The sequence below is a fragment of the Neoarius graeffei genome, chromosome 2 (assembly GCF_027579695.1).
Source record: "Neoarius graeffei isolate fNeoGra1 chromosome 2, fNeoGra1.pri, whole genome shotgun sequence".
Taxonomy (NCBI): Eukaryota; Metazoa; Chordata; class Actinopteri; order Siluriformes; family Ariidae; genus Neoarius; species Neoarius graeffei.
In genome coordinates this window covers 37686474-37705358 of record NC_083570.1, presented here as the reverse complement: position 1 = coordinate 37705358, position 18885 = coordinate 37686474, and the positions used below count along the sequence as shown (strand labels likewise).

The 18885-nt window shown below is 42.6% G+C and overlaps 1 protein-coding gene across 2 annotated transcripts in view; it reads left to right on the top strand.

The window, feature by feature from the left end:
- snx3 (sorting nexin 3) overlaps positions 1 to 18175 on the top strand; it is a 52366-nt gene extending 34191 nt beyond the window's left edge. For both annotated transcript variants that reach the window (XM_060914134.1, XM_060914133.1), the window contains 2 exons: positions 10241 to 10365; positions 17255 to 18175. In XM_060914134.1, the coding sequence (XP_060770117.1) occupies positions 10241 to 10365; positions 17255 to 17360 (231 nt within the window). In that variant the 3' untranslated portion in view covers positions 17361 to 18175. The remainder of the gene's footprint in view (positions 1 to 10240; positions 10366 to 17254) is intronic.
- Positions 18176 to 18885: the final 710 nt, after the last annotated feature.

The following is an 18885-nucleotide window of genomic DNA, read 5'->3' as shown; positions in this document are numbered from 1 at the left end:
CTTGTGTGCCAGTGTCCAAGTACGGTAGATGGTATTCCTTGGCTGACTTTGCATTGGCATTTGTTTAATAACATGGCTTTTCTTCTGAATAATCTAATCTACTGTTGAGTCCTGAATTTCCAATAAAACAAATTCTAGGTCCTTCACCATTGAATAAACGGCACCATACCTGTACACATCTTGCATAGCCGCTACGAATTTTTACCTCATTGTATGACTGTACGTTTTCACATTAAAAAGTACGCATATTGTCCAAACTCGCATTTCAGTCAAGTTCTCGCTGAAGTTGATACCGCTGATCTGTGAGAACTCAAAGCCAGAATGGAACGCTTTGCCCAATCCCCTTCCTCCTTCGCGTCTCTGACTTGAGTGCAGCGGTGCAGCCAGGTGGCTAGAGCGAGTCGGGGATTGAAACGTCGGTTAGAGACGTCATTTTTATATTTGTAACAGAAACTGTTGTTTCACGTGTACTCGAGCTTCCTAGCCGTTATTTTGTGCATTTACAACACAGTACAGGCTAGTTCATTTAACTTCGAAGCCGTCACTCGAGGTTGCATATTCGATGCGGTAACCAACGAAACCTGATTACAATTCCTCTCGCGCTCTCATTGAATCACTATGATGAGTACCACTTTATTGATGCGCTCAACAAAACGTAGCGTGTTTGTATATCTTAAGGGCAGTCGGCAACTTCTGTCAACGGTAGCCTAGAATGTTTGCAGATGTGAAGTCGAAAATTGGTCATCCCTCTTATGAAAAAAAAAAACTGCGTGGTACTGCAGTATCAGATGCTTTTTTTTTTTAATACAGTATTACTGCATCTTTCGATTACGTTCATTATGTCTTATATTATATATAGTTAGTTTTTTTTTATCAGACATCTAATTTTTGGGTTTGTTTACCTGACATGTTTCGACGTACAACTTCCGTCTTCCTCAGAGTGTCACCGGATGTTAATTGGTGACGCATCTTTTATCAGCTGATGTTTCCGAAGGCGTGGCCTTCCTGTCTGGTTTGACAGGTCGGTCACGCCTTATACTGTCTGTTCGTCCCCTGCAAGATGGCACTCCAGGTATGGGAGAGCATGTACGCTCCCTCATCCCGGTTGATGGTCCTCGGGCTTCGCTTACGGATCTCTATGGCCTCCCTGATCCAGCGCTGATGTTTGTTATCTTCTGTGCGGATGACTCTGGCATTCCCCCAGTCCATAATGTGATCAGGGAGGCCATAGAGATCCGTAAGCGAAGCCCGAGGACCATCAACCGGGATGAGGGAGCGTACATGCTCTCCCATACCTGGAGTGCCATCTTGCAGGGGACGAACAGACAGTATAAGGCGTGACCGACCTGTCAAACCAGACAGGAAGGCCACGCCTTCGGAAACATCAGCTGATAAAAGATGCGTCACCAATTAACATCCGGTGACACTCTGAGGAAGACGGAAGTTGTACGTCGAAACATGTCAGGTAAACAAACCCAAAAATTAGATGTCTGATAAAGAAAAAAAAAAAAAACACTATTACTGCAGTAAATGCAATATTTCGAATGCAAATGCAATAGTTTGCACATGAAAAAGGCATACTACAAAATACTGCAGTGTACTGTATAATGCAATATTTTTATTGTATAATGCAATATACTTCCAACATGTTAAAATGCAAGTCTAAACCTATTGCATGGGAAATTTGTGCATACCATGTTTTGTGTTGAAAGTGCCTTTTTTACATACTGTATTAATTTAATGTTATTTTGAAAGAGTGGTTCTGGTTTCATTTCATTTGCACATGTACTTATTTAATGTTTGTTGTGCTTTTCAAAACGGAAGGAAGTTCCCAAGAGCCATCAATAACAGTTTCCCAAAGTCTGTCAATGGAGCACTTGCATGTGACATCACAGCCGATCCAGATTGTGACAGACGCCATCTTGTCGGTCAAACGCCATATTTCCGCCTTCTACTTCTGGTTCTACTTCTGCTTTTACTTCTACCTTTTCTTCTGGAAAACCCTACTATATACAATACAACGGCTGCAGCTACAAGCTCTCCCTACCTGTGCACGTTTTTGTTTTTTTTGTGTATTTTTGCGTGTTTGTCTGTACCAGACTTCAATATCCACTACAACCGTATAGACTTACTGGACATTGGTTTCCAGCAGAAAATGACAGTTTGTAGCGATTTCCATCGCATGCACAACTTTCTGGACGAGAGGAAAAAAAAACATTCCGGACGAGATAGCGAGACCAGCGGGGTCTCCGTGGATTGTTATTGGAAGCAAAGCGAAGGAGGCGGCGCCGGGAGCAGAAGCAAAAGCGAGGCTGCAGAGCCGGCCTGTTGACTAAGCTCAGAAAACAGCCACTCAAATCTCCACTGCTAAGCCTCTACCTCTCCAACGCCAGGTAAACAACACAGACGATTTGGAATTACAGCTGGAATTACCTTATTCTATTCTATAATCGGCTGGTCAGTGCTACAGTCAATACTTAAGTGACTTACCCATCAAGTGAGGATCATTTTCTTGTTTACAAGATGCCACATCTGAGTCGCTGACATCCTGAATTTCTGTAAAGAAAACTGTCCAGAGATTTATAAGCACGCAGTGCTTCACCACTGAACAGCGAGAGAAAGTTAATGAGGTAATTATACACGTCCGGGTATTCCACCTCTGGCAATTCAACATCCACTGACATGGTCGTGAAAACTCCGTCCGGTAAGCCATAAGGGTCACTAATCTGTAGATCGTTTATTTTAGACATGTATCTAGTTATCTGTTCATTAGAAAAATGAGCCGTGTAGTCCGTCGGTTGAAATTGATCCATTCTGTACACGAGTGCAGCAGTATTCAGCTGTGCTGTTGACCAACAAGATGGCGGCTGTGTACTTTCCGGTCACGTGACTGCAAGATCTCTATAGGAATGTTTTACAAAACTGGACCATGTTCCCAAGGTCAATCAATAAAACTGGATTGAAAGTGTGTTTTTGGTCTGCTGGTTATGGTCTGTGGGGGCGCATGCGCGCCGGGTTGGGGTGAGGTTGACGCGGGGGGGGGGGTACTCATAATTTTTCAAGGTTGGCAGGTATGCGGCACCAAAAATGCACAAGCATGAACTCCTCCTTTTTCACCGAGCTAACCACATTTACTGAACTCTCCTAAGGATAATGACATGTACTCCTGTTAATTGATGCTAGGTGTTATCAAGAGAACGATAACTGCTGTCTGTATGAAAACATGGCTTCAGTTTGTTTTTTTTTTTGTTTTTTTAAGAAAGCAGATGGTGTCAGGAACGCATTTACACTTTACAAGTGATCGCCACACAAATATGAAGACAAATCAGCTTCTAAAACTTTCCTAAAATCTGGTGGACAATTGCTTTTGCAGAAGAGAAACTAAACTGTCAGGAGAAATGATGCATTTCTGCAGATTTTATTTTTTTTAAACAACTTTTTACATGATCTTCCTGAATAATACAGATGAATCTAAATGACCTTAAACTTTTTACATAAGCTTTAATAGGGTTACCATGCAAGGAAATTTTAAGTGTTAAACATTCCAGTATCACAATTGATGTGCAAAATATCCAGGTGTTGCCATGCATGTTGCATTATCCTCATGATGTTGCCTTCAATAGCTGTGGGGTATCTTATTTCAGATGCACACGGTCTGTCTGACAGGATCTTCAATAATTTCAAAGAAGCAAATCTGTGACCAGGCAAGCCAACATTCAGCACCTCTAGGTGTGTAAAATGGCATTTTATCAGTTTTTGGATAGCGACAGTCCTTGATACCGGATACAGTCGCAAATTCCAAACATTGGGCCTTATTTTTAAAAAGAATGCTGCATATGAAAGTTTAGTTTCTCTTCTGCAAAAGCAATTATTGTCCACCAGATTTTAGGAAAGCTTTAGAAGCTCTGATTTTGTCTTCATATTTGTGTGGCGATCACTTGTAAAGTGTAAATGCGTTCCTGACGTGTCCTTTAGTGACGCCCACGGAACTCCATAAAAGGTCAAGTGCACATACAGTTGGGAGCATGAAATGAATGATCTGGGGAAAGGCAGAAGTGGACATCCTGTATTTGCATAGAAACAAGTCAAAAATAATGTTTAAACACTGACTCCTTCATTAGCTGAGAAGTCTTACAGCTTTTAGCTCTAATGCTAAATTTACACCTTTTTGCCTTAATTGATGGCTTTGTGGCGGTGCTTTTGTTATTGCAGGTAGATGCGAGACTGGTCTTGCATCGCTGCCATTATCGGGGTGATAGCGTTCCGGCACCGCGCCGGATTTCCGGCACGCCGTGGCTGGGGGGGGAAAAAAAAAATCTAGTTCGTCCATTGTCCTGTGTCATTCTGAGATGCACAGATAGACAGTAAAGGGAATTCCGAATTCCCTTTACTGTATCTGCGCATCTCAGAATGACACAGGACAATGGGCAAACTAGGGTTTTTTTTTGTTTGTTTTTTTTTTTTTCCCCAGCCACGGCGCGCCGGAACGCCATCACCCCTGCATTATTTGCAGAGGGTCTTTCGTAGAGGCAGGTGAATCAGTCTGTTCGCATTTCAGCTGCAATTTGCTTCCAATCGGTGCAAATAGCAGGTTGGTGCATGTAGAGGCAGGCGGTCATGCAACACTTGCTTCAACCCATGATTGGTTGCTCAGTTTGGAGAGAGGAAGGCAAAAAATGCAAGTTCACACAAACTTGGGGACTTCAACAATACTCAGTTTATTAACTTGCCATGGATGTCACTAGCACCACCCCTTTTCCACCAAATCAGTTCCAGGGCTGGTTCAGGGCCAGTGCTGGTTCACAACTCGTTCAACTTGTGAGCCAGCTGAGAACCAGTTTGCTTTTCCATAGCTCATGGTGCTAAGGGAAGCCACGTCATTACATCGCTGTATACGTCAGTTACATCTCTACGTTTGCATAAACCTTGGCACGAATATCGAAGTAAAAACAACACGGAAGAAGCAGCAGCAACAATAATAATGGATGACTTTGCGTTTGTACAGCTGCTGCTTCTCGTCGCTCAAAAATGATCTTTCGCGGTCTTGTTGGTCTTAACAACTCCGCAAAACTTTCGTATCGCAACACCTGTCCACACTAGCAACTATACCGGTACTGTAGCGGTATAATTGTATCGGTACGAAACCCACAAATGTATGGGTTTCATATCGGTACTGTCTCGCTTTGCGTAGTGTGGACAGATGAAGCGGCTCTGTATCGATACAAATATAATGCGCAAAGTCACACACCTCAATCGATGTCTTCGCTGAATAAAATGAAGAACGGAGATTCGTTTGTTTCTTTCTCAACTGCCTCGCGCGTTTTATACAATTCAACTGAATAAATGACCACCAGAAATAAACTGTACACTGACAACAAAAAGCACACACGCTGTTTCATCTGTACAGAAGCTGAGAGAGGCCCTTCATATAATTTTTTTTTTATTCACCTTGTTATCCTGAGATAACGACAAATTTAATTCAGGATCTTGAGAAAACACAGCTAATTCAAGATCTCGAAAACAAAACCGTTATTTCGAGATCTCGAGAAAACAACAATTCTGCGAGCTCGAGAAAACAATTTCATGATCTCGAGTAAACAGCTGAGAAATGGTTCATTCAGGTGCGCCAAGAGACTTGATATGCTGACTTTGGGGCCATTTCTCATTCTGTATAGACACAACTTTGGTCATTAGAATGTCTGGAATAATCGATCACCTAATAAGGCAATATTTTGATCAGGGGTTGACACAGGGAGAGATTGCATTAAGTCTTTTAATAAGGGATAATTTCAAAATTATTCCGCGGCACCTCTGCAGAAGACTGGCCCGGCTTCACCTCTACCGATGGAGATGCAGTGATCCAGCTGAGATCATGAAATTTTTTCTCGATCTTGAAATAACGGATGCCATATATTCTCAGAAGGAAGTTACTCGGTAACCACGGAAACATTTCACGCACGCGCATTTCAACTACCGTGAAAGAAAACCGCAAACGTTTCTCGCTAGTGTGGACAGATGCACTAAACTGTATTAAACCACTTTTGTACCGGTATGTGTGAACACAGCATTAGTTTTCAGAGCAGGTATCAAACAAATAAGCTTAAACTGATGAAGTTTAGAAAGGATAGAAATGGTGAGCAAATTTTCTATCTCAAACAGCTTTCATTATTTAAGTGCTAGCTAGAGCTACTTTACGAGATGGGCTAAAACACAAAGAAAAAACTAAGGTCTTAGTTTAGCCCAAAATACAAGTTGTACATCACAGGAAAGATGAGCATCCTTGAGACTATTTCACAGTATGCAGCTACATCCTTATAAACTCAATGTGCATGTCTGAGTCTTACAGATCAGTTTTAATGTAACAGTGATGTGTTGGAGAACAGAGGAGGAAATGTCTTTAAATCAACAAAGACAAAATTACAGTATATAACGAAGTAGAAGAACTTGTAATACAGAGTCAACTATCCATTCTTATCACTGTGGGCTCTGTGCCCACTTTGCTCTACTTTGTGGGTGGAAGCGTCAAAGAATGCCTTCTGTTTTTCAGAGTGGCAAAACAGTCTAACTGTTCCTCACTCGCACTCTTAAAAATCATATCCATCTAGCCAATGAATTGAAAGAACACATGAAGTCTTCTCTCGCCATAACTAAATGCCATTAGTAGCAATAGTTTTCACTTGCATTAGTTGAAGAACATACCAATACACAGATGGGACAGAATATAGAAAGCGGTCAAGTTTAACTGTTCACGCTAATATTGGCTAACATTTTCCATAAAGTTCAATTTAGCTGCCATAATGTTGAAAGGGACAAGTAGCCTACAACACATTTTCCTCCCCTTAGATAAACAGAGGTAACATTAAGCAGTTAACAATGACATCAACTTGTTCACCATATCATTCACTGCGAATTAAGTCCTCTTCTCTTAACAACTCTGCCGGCTTCAGGAACGTAACGTTACAGCAAGTAGGCCTAATAACATGCAGCTCCCGCCTGAACCACGCATGCCCGCCTACCTGGCTATGCTGGGAAACATAATTTTATTCGTGTTGTAGCTAGAACTTGTAGACATTGACTCAATTTCTTGCTGGTCTTTATATGGGGGGCTTGGGAACCCCTAAAATGGACCTTACGACAGCAAAATTGAGTTTCCCAGTGTTAAAATGGTTAAATCAAGATTTTAGTGTCCTTTCAACTTTAGGAAGTGTTAACACTAGGGCTGTGTTCGTTTGCCATCAGTTGCTCACGATATCGTACCATATATATCGAGTTAAACGATGTCTTTTAATGCATTGTAAGCAGAGGGTGCAAATACGTTTGGCGCCAAAATTATTCAATCAATGAGTCTCGAGACGAGGCCATGGAGACGTGGGAGACGTGATTAGCGGCTTGCTGCATCTGTAGCAGGGCACATTGAAGCAGAGCACCTAATTTCTAGTGCGTGTGCCCTGAGTAACTGGAAGCACCATTTGTAAAGGTTTTTGGTTGGAACAGGTTGCAAGCATGAATTTGTCAATTTCTGGCATGAAATGTACTTTAAATCAAGTGGAAATTGAGGTCAACCTGCTACGGAACCAGGAGATATGCATGATATGTCATATGGGATTTTCAAGTGAGTAAACGCTATTGTATCGTACCCCCGAAAATCATGCATGGTCGAGTATCGCGAGCTGTGAGCACAGCCCTAGTTAACACTGCAGAGATTGGGACAAAAACACAAGCATGGTGTTAAAATTGACTCGGTGTTGACTTGACACTAAAACTTGTGTACACCAACCTTACCAATGCCCGTTGAATGGCTCCATCTTATTATACATGAACAAAATGGGTCACCCATTCCTTAAACGTTACTCGAGTTGAGGGGTGAAAAGAAAAGCGGCTCATTAAGGCCAAGTTTACATTAGACCGTATCTGTCTCGTTTTCTTCTCGGATGCACTGTCCGTTTATATTAAACCGCCAGGAAACGGGAATCTGCCAGGGTCCATGTATTCAATCCAGATCGTGTCTGGTCCGGTGCCGTGTAAACATTGAGGATGCGCTGTGCTGAGCTCTAGCTGGCGTCGTCATTGGACAACGTCACTGTGACCTCCACCTTCCTGATTTGCTGGCGTTGGTCATGTGACGCGACTGCTGAAAAACGGCGCGGACTTCCGCCTTGTATCACCTTTCATTAGAGTATAAAAGTATGCAAATACTGCCCATTGTGTAGTTATGATTGTCTTTAGGCTTGCCATCCTTCCACTTGCAAGTGGTAAGTGATATGCGCTGGGATCACACACACAGCGGCTCAGTCCCGAATCACTGCTCGTGTGCTATACTTGCGCGCTCTGTGAGCTGCGCAGGGCCGGAGTGCGCACCCTCCAGAGGGCACTCACTGTTCAGGGCGGAGTGATTTGGAGTGCAGGATGCTTGCAGAGCCGAGTGTATCCGTGTATTGGTGTTGCTGTGTGCACACTAATCGTTTTAAAAACGTTAATCTGATGATCCGCTGATACGGTCTAATGTAAACCCCACCTAAGACACCCATTTCCAGCAAGGTGCATGTGGCTCAACTAACAAGCACAAGCTGCTGCCACCTCTAGGGAACGCAGCATGTCTTAAAGGCATGTTTCACAACTGACTGTTGCAATGTCTGACCGTAATGAAAGACTTGGTGCAAAATGCCTGCGTCCACTCGCTACCCAACCGGTCACAGCATGCGTCTTTCTGCCGTCGAACCTGGGCATTAGAGAAGTCGCTCTTGGCTAGCAAGCTTCAATGCTAGGCTTTGCCTGACCAAGATGCTCAGGCAGAAATTTTAGCAAGTTAGGCCAGTTCAGGCACTTTTTTTTTTTTTTTTTTTTTTTTTTGAGCGAGTACATTACGAAAAACACAACCAGCATCCTCCCCTCCTCTGTGATTTTTGCCACTTTTTTCCTTCCTGACTTAACAGCAATTCTGATTTGGCTCACTTCAGGTGCTCATGTGTATTTCATCACTGATGCCCCTTTTCCACCAAAGCAGTTCCAGGGCTGGTTCGGGGCCAGTGCTTAGTTTGGAACCGGGTTTTCTGTTTCCACTGACAAAGAACTGGCTCTGGGGCCAGAAAAACCGGTTCCAGGCGAGCACCAACTCTCTGCTGGGCCAGAGGAAAGAACCGCTTACGTCAGCGGGGGGGGGGAGAGAGAGAGAGTTGTTAAGACCAACAATAACAAGACCATGAAAGATCGCCATTTTTAAGCGACGAGAAGCCGCAGCTGTACAAACGGTCCATCCATTATTGTTGCCACTGCTGCTTCTTTCGTGTTTTTGCTTTGATATTCGTGCCAAGGTTTATGTAAATGTAGTGCCGTAACTGACGTATACAGCGACGTAATGACGTGGCTCTGCTTAGCCCCGCGAGCTATGGAAAAGCAAACTGGTTCTCAGCTGGCTCGCAACTTGAAGGAGTTGTGAACCAGCACTGGAACTGATTTGGTGGAAAAGGGGTACGAGTGGTTGCTGGTGCCCTCTACATTTTCCCAGGTTGACTTTAGGGTGTGTGGGGTGGGTTTTTTTTTTTTGGGAAAAGCTAGTGGTAAGTATATCCAATGAATGGAAAGACATGCTTTTGTTTCATATAGTAAACCATGCTATAAAGGTTGTTTAATTTTCTCCTAAATGCAATGGCAAACTGAATAAGACAGTACTGCAGTACACACTCCAGTGTGAGGGTTTTTTTAAGTTATAATTCATCTTGCAATATTTTTGCTAATCATTGTCTTGTATCCTGAACGCTATATAAAGACGTATTACGTACTAGTACTATACACAAGTCTTGCATATGATTTTGTTTCATGTCTTTAAAAATGGTTTAGGATTTATTTTTAAATGGGTACTTTTGTCTAACTTAATTGCCTTGAACCATGCACTTGCTGAAATTTTAGGGCAAAAGGAAATTGGGGGGGACAAAAAAGGTCATTTATGGTGTCAAGTTAACATTGAGGCCTGGATAAGGGTGTCTGCTAAATGTAGTAAAATTTTATATTAATTAAAATATAAAAGCAATTTAACCTTGATGGCATATTCCAGATCTAAAGGTGTAGTATTCCATGCAGTTTCTAGGATTTCAAATTAGAGTTGAAGTTTATTCATTAGTCATCTTGTTTTACACTTGAGCAGGAGTAGGCTATGAGCCTGGGGATTTTTGCTGAATTGAAATGCCAAATTGCTTGCATGAGCAAATGATTTATGACCAAATCTGTTGTGTGCACGTGTCAGGTGGTCGTTCCTCCTCTGCCAGGGAAAGCCCTGTTCAGGCAGCTCCCATTTCGTGGAGATGACGGCATCTTTGACGACTCCTTCATTGAGGAGCGGCGGCAAGGCCTGGAGCAGTTCCTCAACAAGTAGGTCCAAGTGCTCAAACCAAATAGGAGTCAGGTGTTCAAGTGCTCCAGTTGGCTAATGACCCACTGTTTTATACCCTGTCCACACTAGGGATTTTGTACCAATACGAAAGTAGTTTCGTACCGCAACCTCTGTCCACACTAGCAACTATACCGGTACTGTATCAGTACGAAACCCACAAATGTATGGGTTTCATACCGGTACAGTATCGGTACTGTAGCGCTTCGCTGTAGTGTGGACAAATGAAGCGGTTCTGTATCGATACAAATATAATGCGCATGCGCAAAGTCACACACCTCAATCGATGTCTTCGCTGAATAAAATAGTGAAGAACGGAGATTCGTTTGTTTCTCAACTGCCTTGTGCGTTTTATGATTCGACTGAATAAATGACCACCAGAAATACAGACTGTACATTGACAACAAAAAGCACACACACGCTGTTTCATCCGCCATATATTCTCGGAAGGAAGTTACTCGGTAACCACGGAAACATTTCGCGCACGCGCATTTCAACCACCGTGAAAGAAAACCGCAAACATTTCTCGCTAGTGTGGACAGATGCACTAAACTGTACCGGTATACTTTGTATCGATACAGTTATACCACTATCGTACCGGTATAAGTGTGAACACAGCATTCGTGCTTTTTTTTTTTTTTTTTTTTTTAAAAAGTCACTTGCTCTTCAAGGACTATTTCGCCCAGAAATGATTTTTGCTAATGAATTTGTGCAGTAAGGAATTAAGTGGGTTTTTTTAAATAAATTGGGTTTTAATGCTTACAAATCCTTGTAGTCCAGGTTGTACGGTATTATAGCCAAAATCCTACAGGGGTGTTTTCAAAGTTTTTGTCTCCCCTTCCCTCTTCTCAGTTTGGTGTTTTTGAGCTGCACTATACTTTCCAAAAGAGTACTTAATTTATTTCCTGGTACCGAGTTATGAAACGTGTCATTTGGCCAGCTGCAAGACGAATCCTGTTGGTCCAAATGTTCTAACTGCTTATTTAAATCCTGAAACTGAGCTTTTTCTTTTCCTTCCCCCGTCATTGTATCAGTGACAAAGAAGACCTGTAGCAGGGTCGCTAAAATGGGATGGAATGCTTGTAGAAGCTTGTAAAAGAATGAGCAGTAACAATACATCTTCCTCTCCTGAAGTTAATCTGAAGTTTTCTTGGGTTGAAGTTGTACAGAGGAACAGCTTTACTTCCAAACCTTTCCTGTCAGCTGGTATTTCTACTTTCTTTATTTTCTTCTCTACAGCCCTCATAATTACCTACCAAAGGATCGAAACTGATGAGAGGCCGCGAGTGCACCCAGCTTTACTTTTTACATTTGTTTTATTTTCGCTGTGTAATTTATGATAATTGCGAGTGAAATTACAGGCGTGCGTTCCTCTTCCCCGCAGCATGTTACGTGCACCCATGCTTATTTTTGATCTGAGGTGCTGTTCCCCCACCGGCAGAGACAATAAAAGTTACAGTGCGATTGTAATTATTTGCTGTGATTGCAGACTTTGCTGTTATCTTTGTTTCATGTGCAAATGTGTCGTCGCTACCTGTTTGAATTTTAATACGAGCTGAGCCGCTGCAAATTAGGTTTGGAGACGGAAGCAATACACGAGTAATTAAGATGGGCTTTTTCCCCCTCTTAACAAAATTCCTGAATTAAATGTCATTGTTCATCGTTAATAGCACTTGGAGGTCCACGCACTCTAGCAAGTTTTCATACCGTGCCTGGATAAGCAAGTGATTACACCCATTTCCAACTTCACTAACCACCTTCCAGATCAGCTTTGTCTTAAGTGTAGTTTTGCAAGTTGGAAGAAATTAATACTGACGGATATAAATGGACTATCTTGATAGAACACTTTTTTTTTTTTTTTTTTTTTTTTTTTTAAATGGTGATTGTACGACATGCATCTTTTTAATAAGGGGGAGAATTTGGTGCCAAAGTTAATTTCTTTAGGTTTTTCTGAAAACACGGGTTAAAATGTACATCCAGCACTTGGTAGCCATCAACAAGCTTCTGTCGGAATTCTGGTTGGACATCTGATCTCACTCAACAGAAGTGGTAGAGTTCAATTAAATGTTTTTCCTGGCATGGGCCTGACCTTGGATCTGCAAATTTTTTGATTGGGTTTAGATCAGGACTTGATTGTGGAATAGATGGCAACCAGCTTCGATGTATATTTGAGGTCATTGTCCTGTTGAACACCTAATTGTGTCCAAGTTTCTGATTGTTTGAAGTTATGCTGAAAAAATGAGGTAGTTGTCCTTCCTCATCCACTTTGTGCAGTGCTCCAGTTCCACTGGCAGCAAAACTGCCCCAGAATATGACGCTACCACCATGTTTAACAGTTGGTAGTGTTCCTCTGTACCTCTGCTCCTTGTGGCCAAACAAGTCAATCTTTGTCTCTTCTGACCATAAAACTCCAGAAGACTGTCCATGTGATCAGCTACAAACTTTAGTCAAGCTTGAAGATGTGGCTTTTGGAGCAGGGACTTTCATTTCATTTCTCGACTCACGGTGATGTAAAACTCACTCGATTGCTGGAACACCCGTGTTAGTCTAGCTTCCAGTTCATGGCAGGGCTGTGCATTGGTGATTCCAGAGTTGTTCCTGCCAATCCAAAGCAACTTCCTTTCGGCTGAGAGACAGTTGAGGATGTCTTCCAGCAGAGTGGCTACACCACCAATAACTTGCATGCAGTTATTTGAACTGATCTTGGAACTTGTAGTTTAGAAATGGCTCCAAGAGTTATGTAAATCCTATGATCATGTTTAAGATCTGCACTGAACTCCTTGGACTTTAACACCTTCTGTGTTGGTCAAACACCCTTTTACGTTGGTGCAGAGAAGCTACCAAATGTAGTCCTTCACGATCATGTGAGGACTAGGAAGTGAAGAGATCTTGGCTTTGGCAAGTTAAACATTTTGGAGCTTTCAGCACCACTGAATTAATCCTCCAAGATGGTGTATGTATAACTTTGACCCTGTTTTCAGAAAACCCAATTAACTTGTACACTAGTGTGCCCCCCCCCCCCCCCCCCCATTAGTTGTATGTTTGTACAAAATCATTCTGCCACAGAAAAGGAACAGTTCAAAGGAATCGCTGACTGTAACAGTAATGCCTCGGTCACAACCGGCCGTACGTGCTCCTACAGCCGGTCTACGTGCAAAAAACGCAAAGAAACACACGGAGGGCGCGCGTGTGACGTGCTGATTTTCGAGCTGTAGACTGGCCACAGAGGTTCTTTTGTCATGTCAAACTCTACAGGCGCTTACATCTTTTTCAGGTTGCAAGACAAACTTGCGGCCTCGTGTGTCTTCCGTACGGCCGACATGCGTCTTTCGTACGATTTGCTGGTGTCAGGTTTGGGCAAATCCCCCCCCCCCCCCCAAATACGTCGCACTTGCGGACTCCATATGTGTGTCGTGCGCCCCACATACGTAATTAGTGCGGCCAACGCATGTTCAGATATTTCGTACGTCATCCATGCGTGTCAAGTAAGTTGGCCATACGGCAAGAGGGCGTCAATTGCATGAAAACTCGGGTATATAAAGCTGCAGGGGTGCCTACAGCCATTTGTACACGTAGGCTTTGAGAGAACCCAATTTCATTTAATTTCATTTCATTGCATCGCTTCAATTCAATATGCTGAAGGCAAAAGGGAAGAGGAGGATAGAAAAGGTGTCTGAGACAGTAGCAGAGAGGGAGGAGAGAGAGAGGACAAGGAGCAGTGAGGAGGAGGATGACGACCACGACAGTGGCCAGCAGGCCAGGAGTTTGAGACGAAGTCTTTGCGGAGGGCTTGCCATTTTCAGTGAGAAACCAAAGTATGAAAAAAAAAAACCCTATTTTTTTGCTAGAAAAATTTAGCATGAGGGTGCTCACCATGGCGAGGGAGCGAAGCGGGGGGGAATGGTGCCGGTTGTCCCCCCCGCCGTGCAAAGCCTTTGAAAAATGCTCCAATGGGACATTCTGAGGCTATCTGAGAGGGAAATTGTAACAAATTGTCAACATTGAAAAAGAAAGTAATCTTCTGCCCCGGACAGTCTTTGTCTTCCGCTTCGTGCCGCGGGATGCCATCTTTAAATGCCCAAGTGCCAACAAAAACAACTCGCGAACTACTTCTGTCAAAAGCTCCCAAGACGCTGGGTGAAAGGTCATTCAGTCTCGAGAAATCTCGCTGGACAAGTCAGCTGACCTTGTATGTAATCCATGTCAAATCTCGCGAGAGCAGCCGCGCCAAGTAAACAACTAAACATGGGGCCTCAGTCTGGAAAACACCAATTCAGATTGTTTTTGCACCGTCTGGCGACGTATCTACTATGATTGGAATATTTTTGGAGGAATTATAACGTATTTGATCAGACACATTGTCACATAGTGTTGCTGGGATGTTTTCACGGAGTCGGTAAGGGGGCGCACGCCGAGTGTAAGAGGGTGCAGCGCCCCTGTTCCCCTGTTTAGTGTGTGATATAAAAAATCTATCTCTGCCTCTCCAATCGCCACAGTGCGACAAACGAACGCCGTTGGTATGTACAATGTACAGATCGTGCGCAGTTCTTGCAACCTTCATACGAAGCCTGCATGGAACGCACGGTCAGTACGATTAGTGTGCGTTGGCTGTATGAATGAAGTGACAGCCGTACGTCCAAGCAGCCTCAGATTTCGTGCATGGTACACGCGTTCGACTTCCGGGTTGTACGTTGGGTGCGTGGTGATCTTACTCCATGGTCACCACAACTACGTTCTCCGCAAAAAAAACGCAGCGATTTGGGGAAACGCCAAAAATCGCACGGCCAAAAAAATCGTACGTCCGGTTGTGACCGAGGCTTAACTTTAACACCAAATTATTTCCAACCCACATTTGTTATACATCAGGGCCTAAATAACATGGCATTGAAGGAGGGTGTACTTTTTTTTTTCCCATGACTCTCTACTCTTAGGAAAAGTGCTTTTTAGTACTACAACATGGAGGGGGGTTTGTGGCTTTTTTTTTTTTTTTTTTTTAATTAAAAAAAAAAACTTGCCTTGATATTTGCCTGCAAGGATCATGTTGGTTAAGGATCCAAAAAATTAATGACCTTTTAATCAGCAAAACCAAACTGAGCGTGTTTATAAAATTCTTGGTGACATCAGGCTGTGATGCCTGCAAACAAGAATCTGTAGTAAAGATGGCAGTTTGACCAAAGGTTTCTTTTCATGCTGATTCAGAAATGCATCCTCATTTCTGGGCTAAATTTGTTCCTTTGCTTCTTCTAATGAGCATGTGAGTGTTTCAGGAAGTGGGCAGTCCATGACTGCAGGTTAATACGGAGATGTGATTTCGTTCCTTTCTGGTGAAGGGAATTCTGATGGATGACCTGAAATTTGCTGTGTTCTTTCTTTATCCAAAACAAGTTAGCACTTCTTCTGATTCATTGTCTTGTCTTCCATTTAAAAGGAAACTTGGTGTTTCAAAAAAAATATTTGACATGTAAATATTCCAGAAACTACATAGTCTAGGCAAATAAGCCTGTTCGGTTTCAGTGTTGGGCAATAGATCTATTCCTCAATTTGAATGAGAAATTCAAAGGTATGTGGATTCTAAGAACGAGTTCACAAATTTAATATGCATGCCTAAAGCTGGGCATACACTGTGCTATCTATCATATTAAATTTTTTTTTTTTCTTTCAAATCGTGGTATTCAGCTGCTGCTCTCACTGTACGAGTGAATCACAGGGGTAAACAGCATGCAGCTTACGATTCCTGTTCTCACACTATACGATCAGATGCGATGCTCAGGATTTCAAACTGTTTGATTTTCATCTGATCGATCGGGAGGAGGTCGTGAGGTGTTAATCGCTTGTCGTTACCCCATGTATACTACACGATCCGAGACGCACGATTGAGCCGAAACTCGGCCCGATCTCCTCCAAAATAGTCGCACGAGTGAAAATCAGGCCAAAAATCGCAGTGTATGCCCAGCTTAACCCAGCCTTCCTCTTTGAACTTGTGCCATGTCCAAATCTGCATTGCACTTGCTGCATTTTTAGAGAATTCATATAAATGCACACTGCACAGTCAAGACTGTGTATTTGACTGTACTCTAAAAGACAATTTATGCTGACAACCCAGTCCTCGCAGATGGTGTCTGCATAGCCCCCCCCACCTTCGCAGACGCTCTGCGCGCACCTCCCAAAAATTGTGACCACCGCAGAAGCCTTGCAGACAGTGTCGCAGACGAGGGCTCTGATTGGTCCACTCTACATCCGCTGTACACGCACTTCCGCTTCCCTACTTTCCCGGTTTTTGTTTTCACGACCGCCATTTTTAAAAACACGAGCGAAGATGGAGCAGCACGAAGAGCGGTTGATCGAGGGAAGTACGTACCTCTATACGACTCCAGTTCTAGTCATTATAAGTAACTGGAGGATAAACACTCCACTAACCACACCCACCAACTACTCCTAGCGATTTCGCAACTTCGCGCCCCCTTTCGTTGTGGCGGTGAATAACATCGTGCACGCCTATTACTCCCCGTTCAACCATAAATTACAACTGTCTGCGAAAAGCTGTCTGCGAAAGCCTTGTCGCAAGAGCATGCAGAGGCCACAACACCTTTTTAATTTCAAGTGACTGGCATTTCTATACCTTAAACAATTTTGACCGGTTTCCACACATGCTGTTAAAATTTGAGGTCAAATGAATGAGAATTGGCAGAGTTATCAGCTTGTGAAATGATTTGTCAATTTTTTTTTTTTGAAACGCCTTGTTTAAAAACCTGTGAATGTATTTTGCTTCATTTCAGTGTTTTCCAGTCACGTTTCACTCTTATTATTCATGTTCAGTTTGCACATTGTACCTGTTCAGCCTTTTTTCATTAATCTTGATTGTATTTCCAGAGTGGCTGGTCATCCATTGGCCCAAAACGAGCGTTGCTTGCACATGTTCCTTCAGGATGAATCTGTGGATAAAAACTACACCCCCTCCAAAGTCAGACATGCCTGAACCACCCACACTGGAACTCTCTGCACACGTGAGAAGTCTTGTCTGACCCGAACTCTTCCCTTGGGATTAAAAACGATGAATCCTATAGCTCATCTGAACCATTCACACAGCATACAACATATGGTCCTGAGCCAAAAAAAAACCCCGTCTCTGAAGCTCAAACTTTTTAAAGGAAAAACTCAGCGTTTGCACTGGTAGAACAAATTGAATTGTCAGCACTTTTTAAAATCGGTGCTCTGTCCCTAGAGGTCAGTTTGTATGCTGATTTTTGAACAATAACTTCTGCTCTAAAATAAGACAAAAATGAGGCATGTCATGTTTTAGGTTTGTGAATATCATGGTAGTTCAGAGGCCCCACTAACTTTGAGATTTGAGGCTCAGGATGATATTGCAAGAAATAACCAAACCAAAAACACTTCCACATGTATGCAAACATTTATCATGGCTGGAGTAAATTCTAGTAAGTTTTTTCTTTTAAACTAATAATTCTCAAAGCATTTATTTGACACATGGCTTTTTTTTTTTCCTCCCCCAATACTTGCACTACTTCTTGAACACAAACTACGATTATTCCTTCCCTCACAGAGCAGAACACACTTCAGTAACGCCTCTTCGAAGTGAAGTGTGTGAACTATAACAACCACACAGCCAAAAGCTGGGCTGAGCCTCAATGAATCTGTTTGGGTTTTATTCCTAAATGAAGTACATGTTAACACAAGGCCACTGTTTGTGCATGTTTCTGGATTTGTATATTGCTGTGCCATTTATTTGTTTCTGAAAATTTTCCAATAAAACTTCCACACAGATGGTGAAAAGGCTTGTGGCTCATTCTTTTCTACAGAGTTCATGCACCTTGCTGCCCTTGAATTTTCACTTGATTCTACTAATGGTGGTTATACTGTATCTAGCCCTGAGTGAGGCTCATACCTGCCAACCTTGGGGGAAAAAAAATTGAGTAGCAACTTATCGCGGCGGTGCAGCATGGCGTGAGGTCAGGCACATTTGCTGATCAGTATTGATTGTAATGAGTGAGCATGTGAATAATGTATTACTAAGCACAGAGTTCCCACTCGCCACCATATCTAGTTATTCAACATACAAGTAGACTATGAAGAAAACAAGAACTCCTTTTAATGAAAAGGCATGAATGTTTCCAATGCTTTCACCAAGACATTTGGCACAAGGCAACTGTGCCTGAAAAATATGTCCTTTATACAGACCTTAAACTTAAAGATAAGGGATAAATGTACTGCCTTTGGCATATTGTGTCTTAAATACATTGGGAATTATAAACAACAAAGAATCCCAAATAGCATGCGATGTCCCTTTTGACATTTAGCATTATATTGTATAGATAACAGAAAAACCAAAGGGCTATAGCCTACGTCTTTTAAAACGGACGCCGGCAGTCTGCAAAATACGCACGCATGCTAAATCCTTTTTTCGTAAATTTAGTTTTGACTGTAAAAGAGATTCTGTTGCTCCTTGCTACACTTTGAACTAGGCTACACTAAACAGCGAAAGT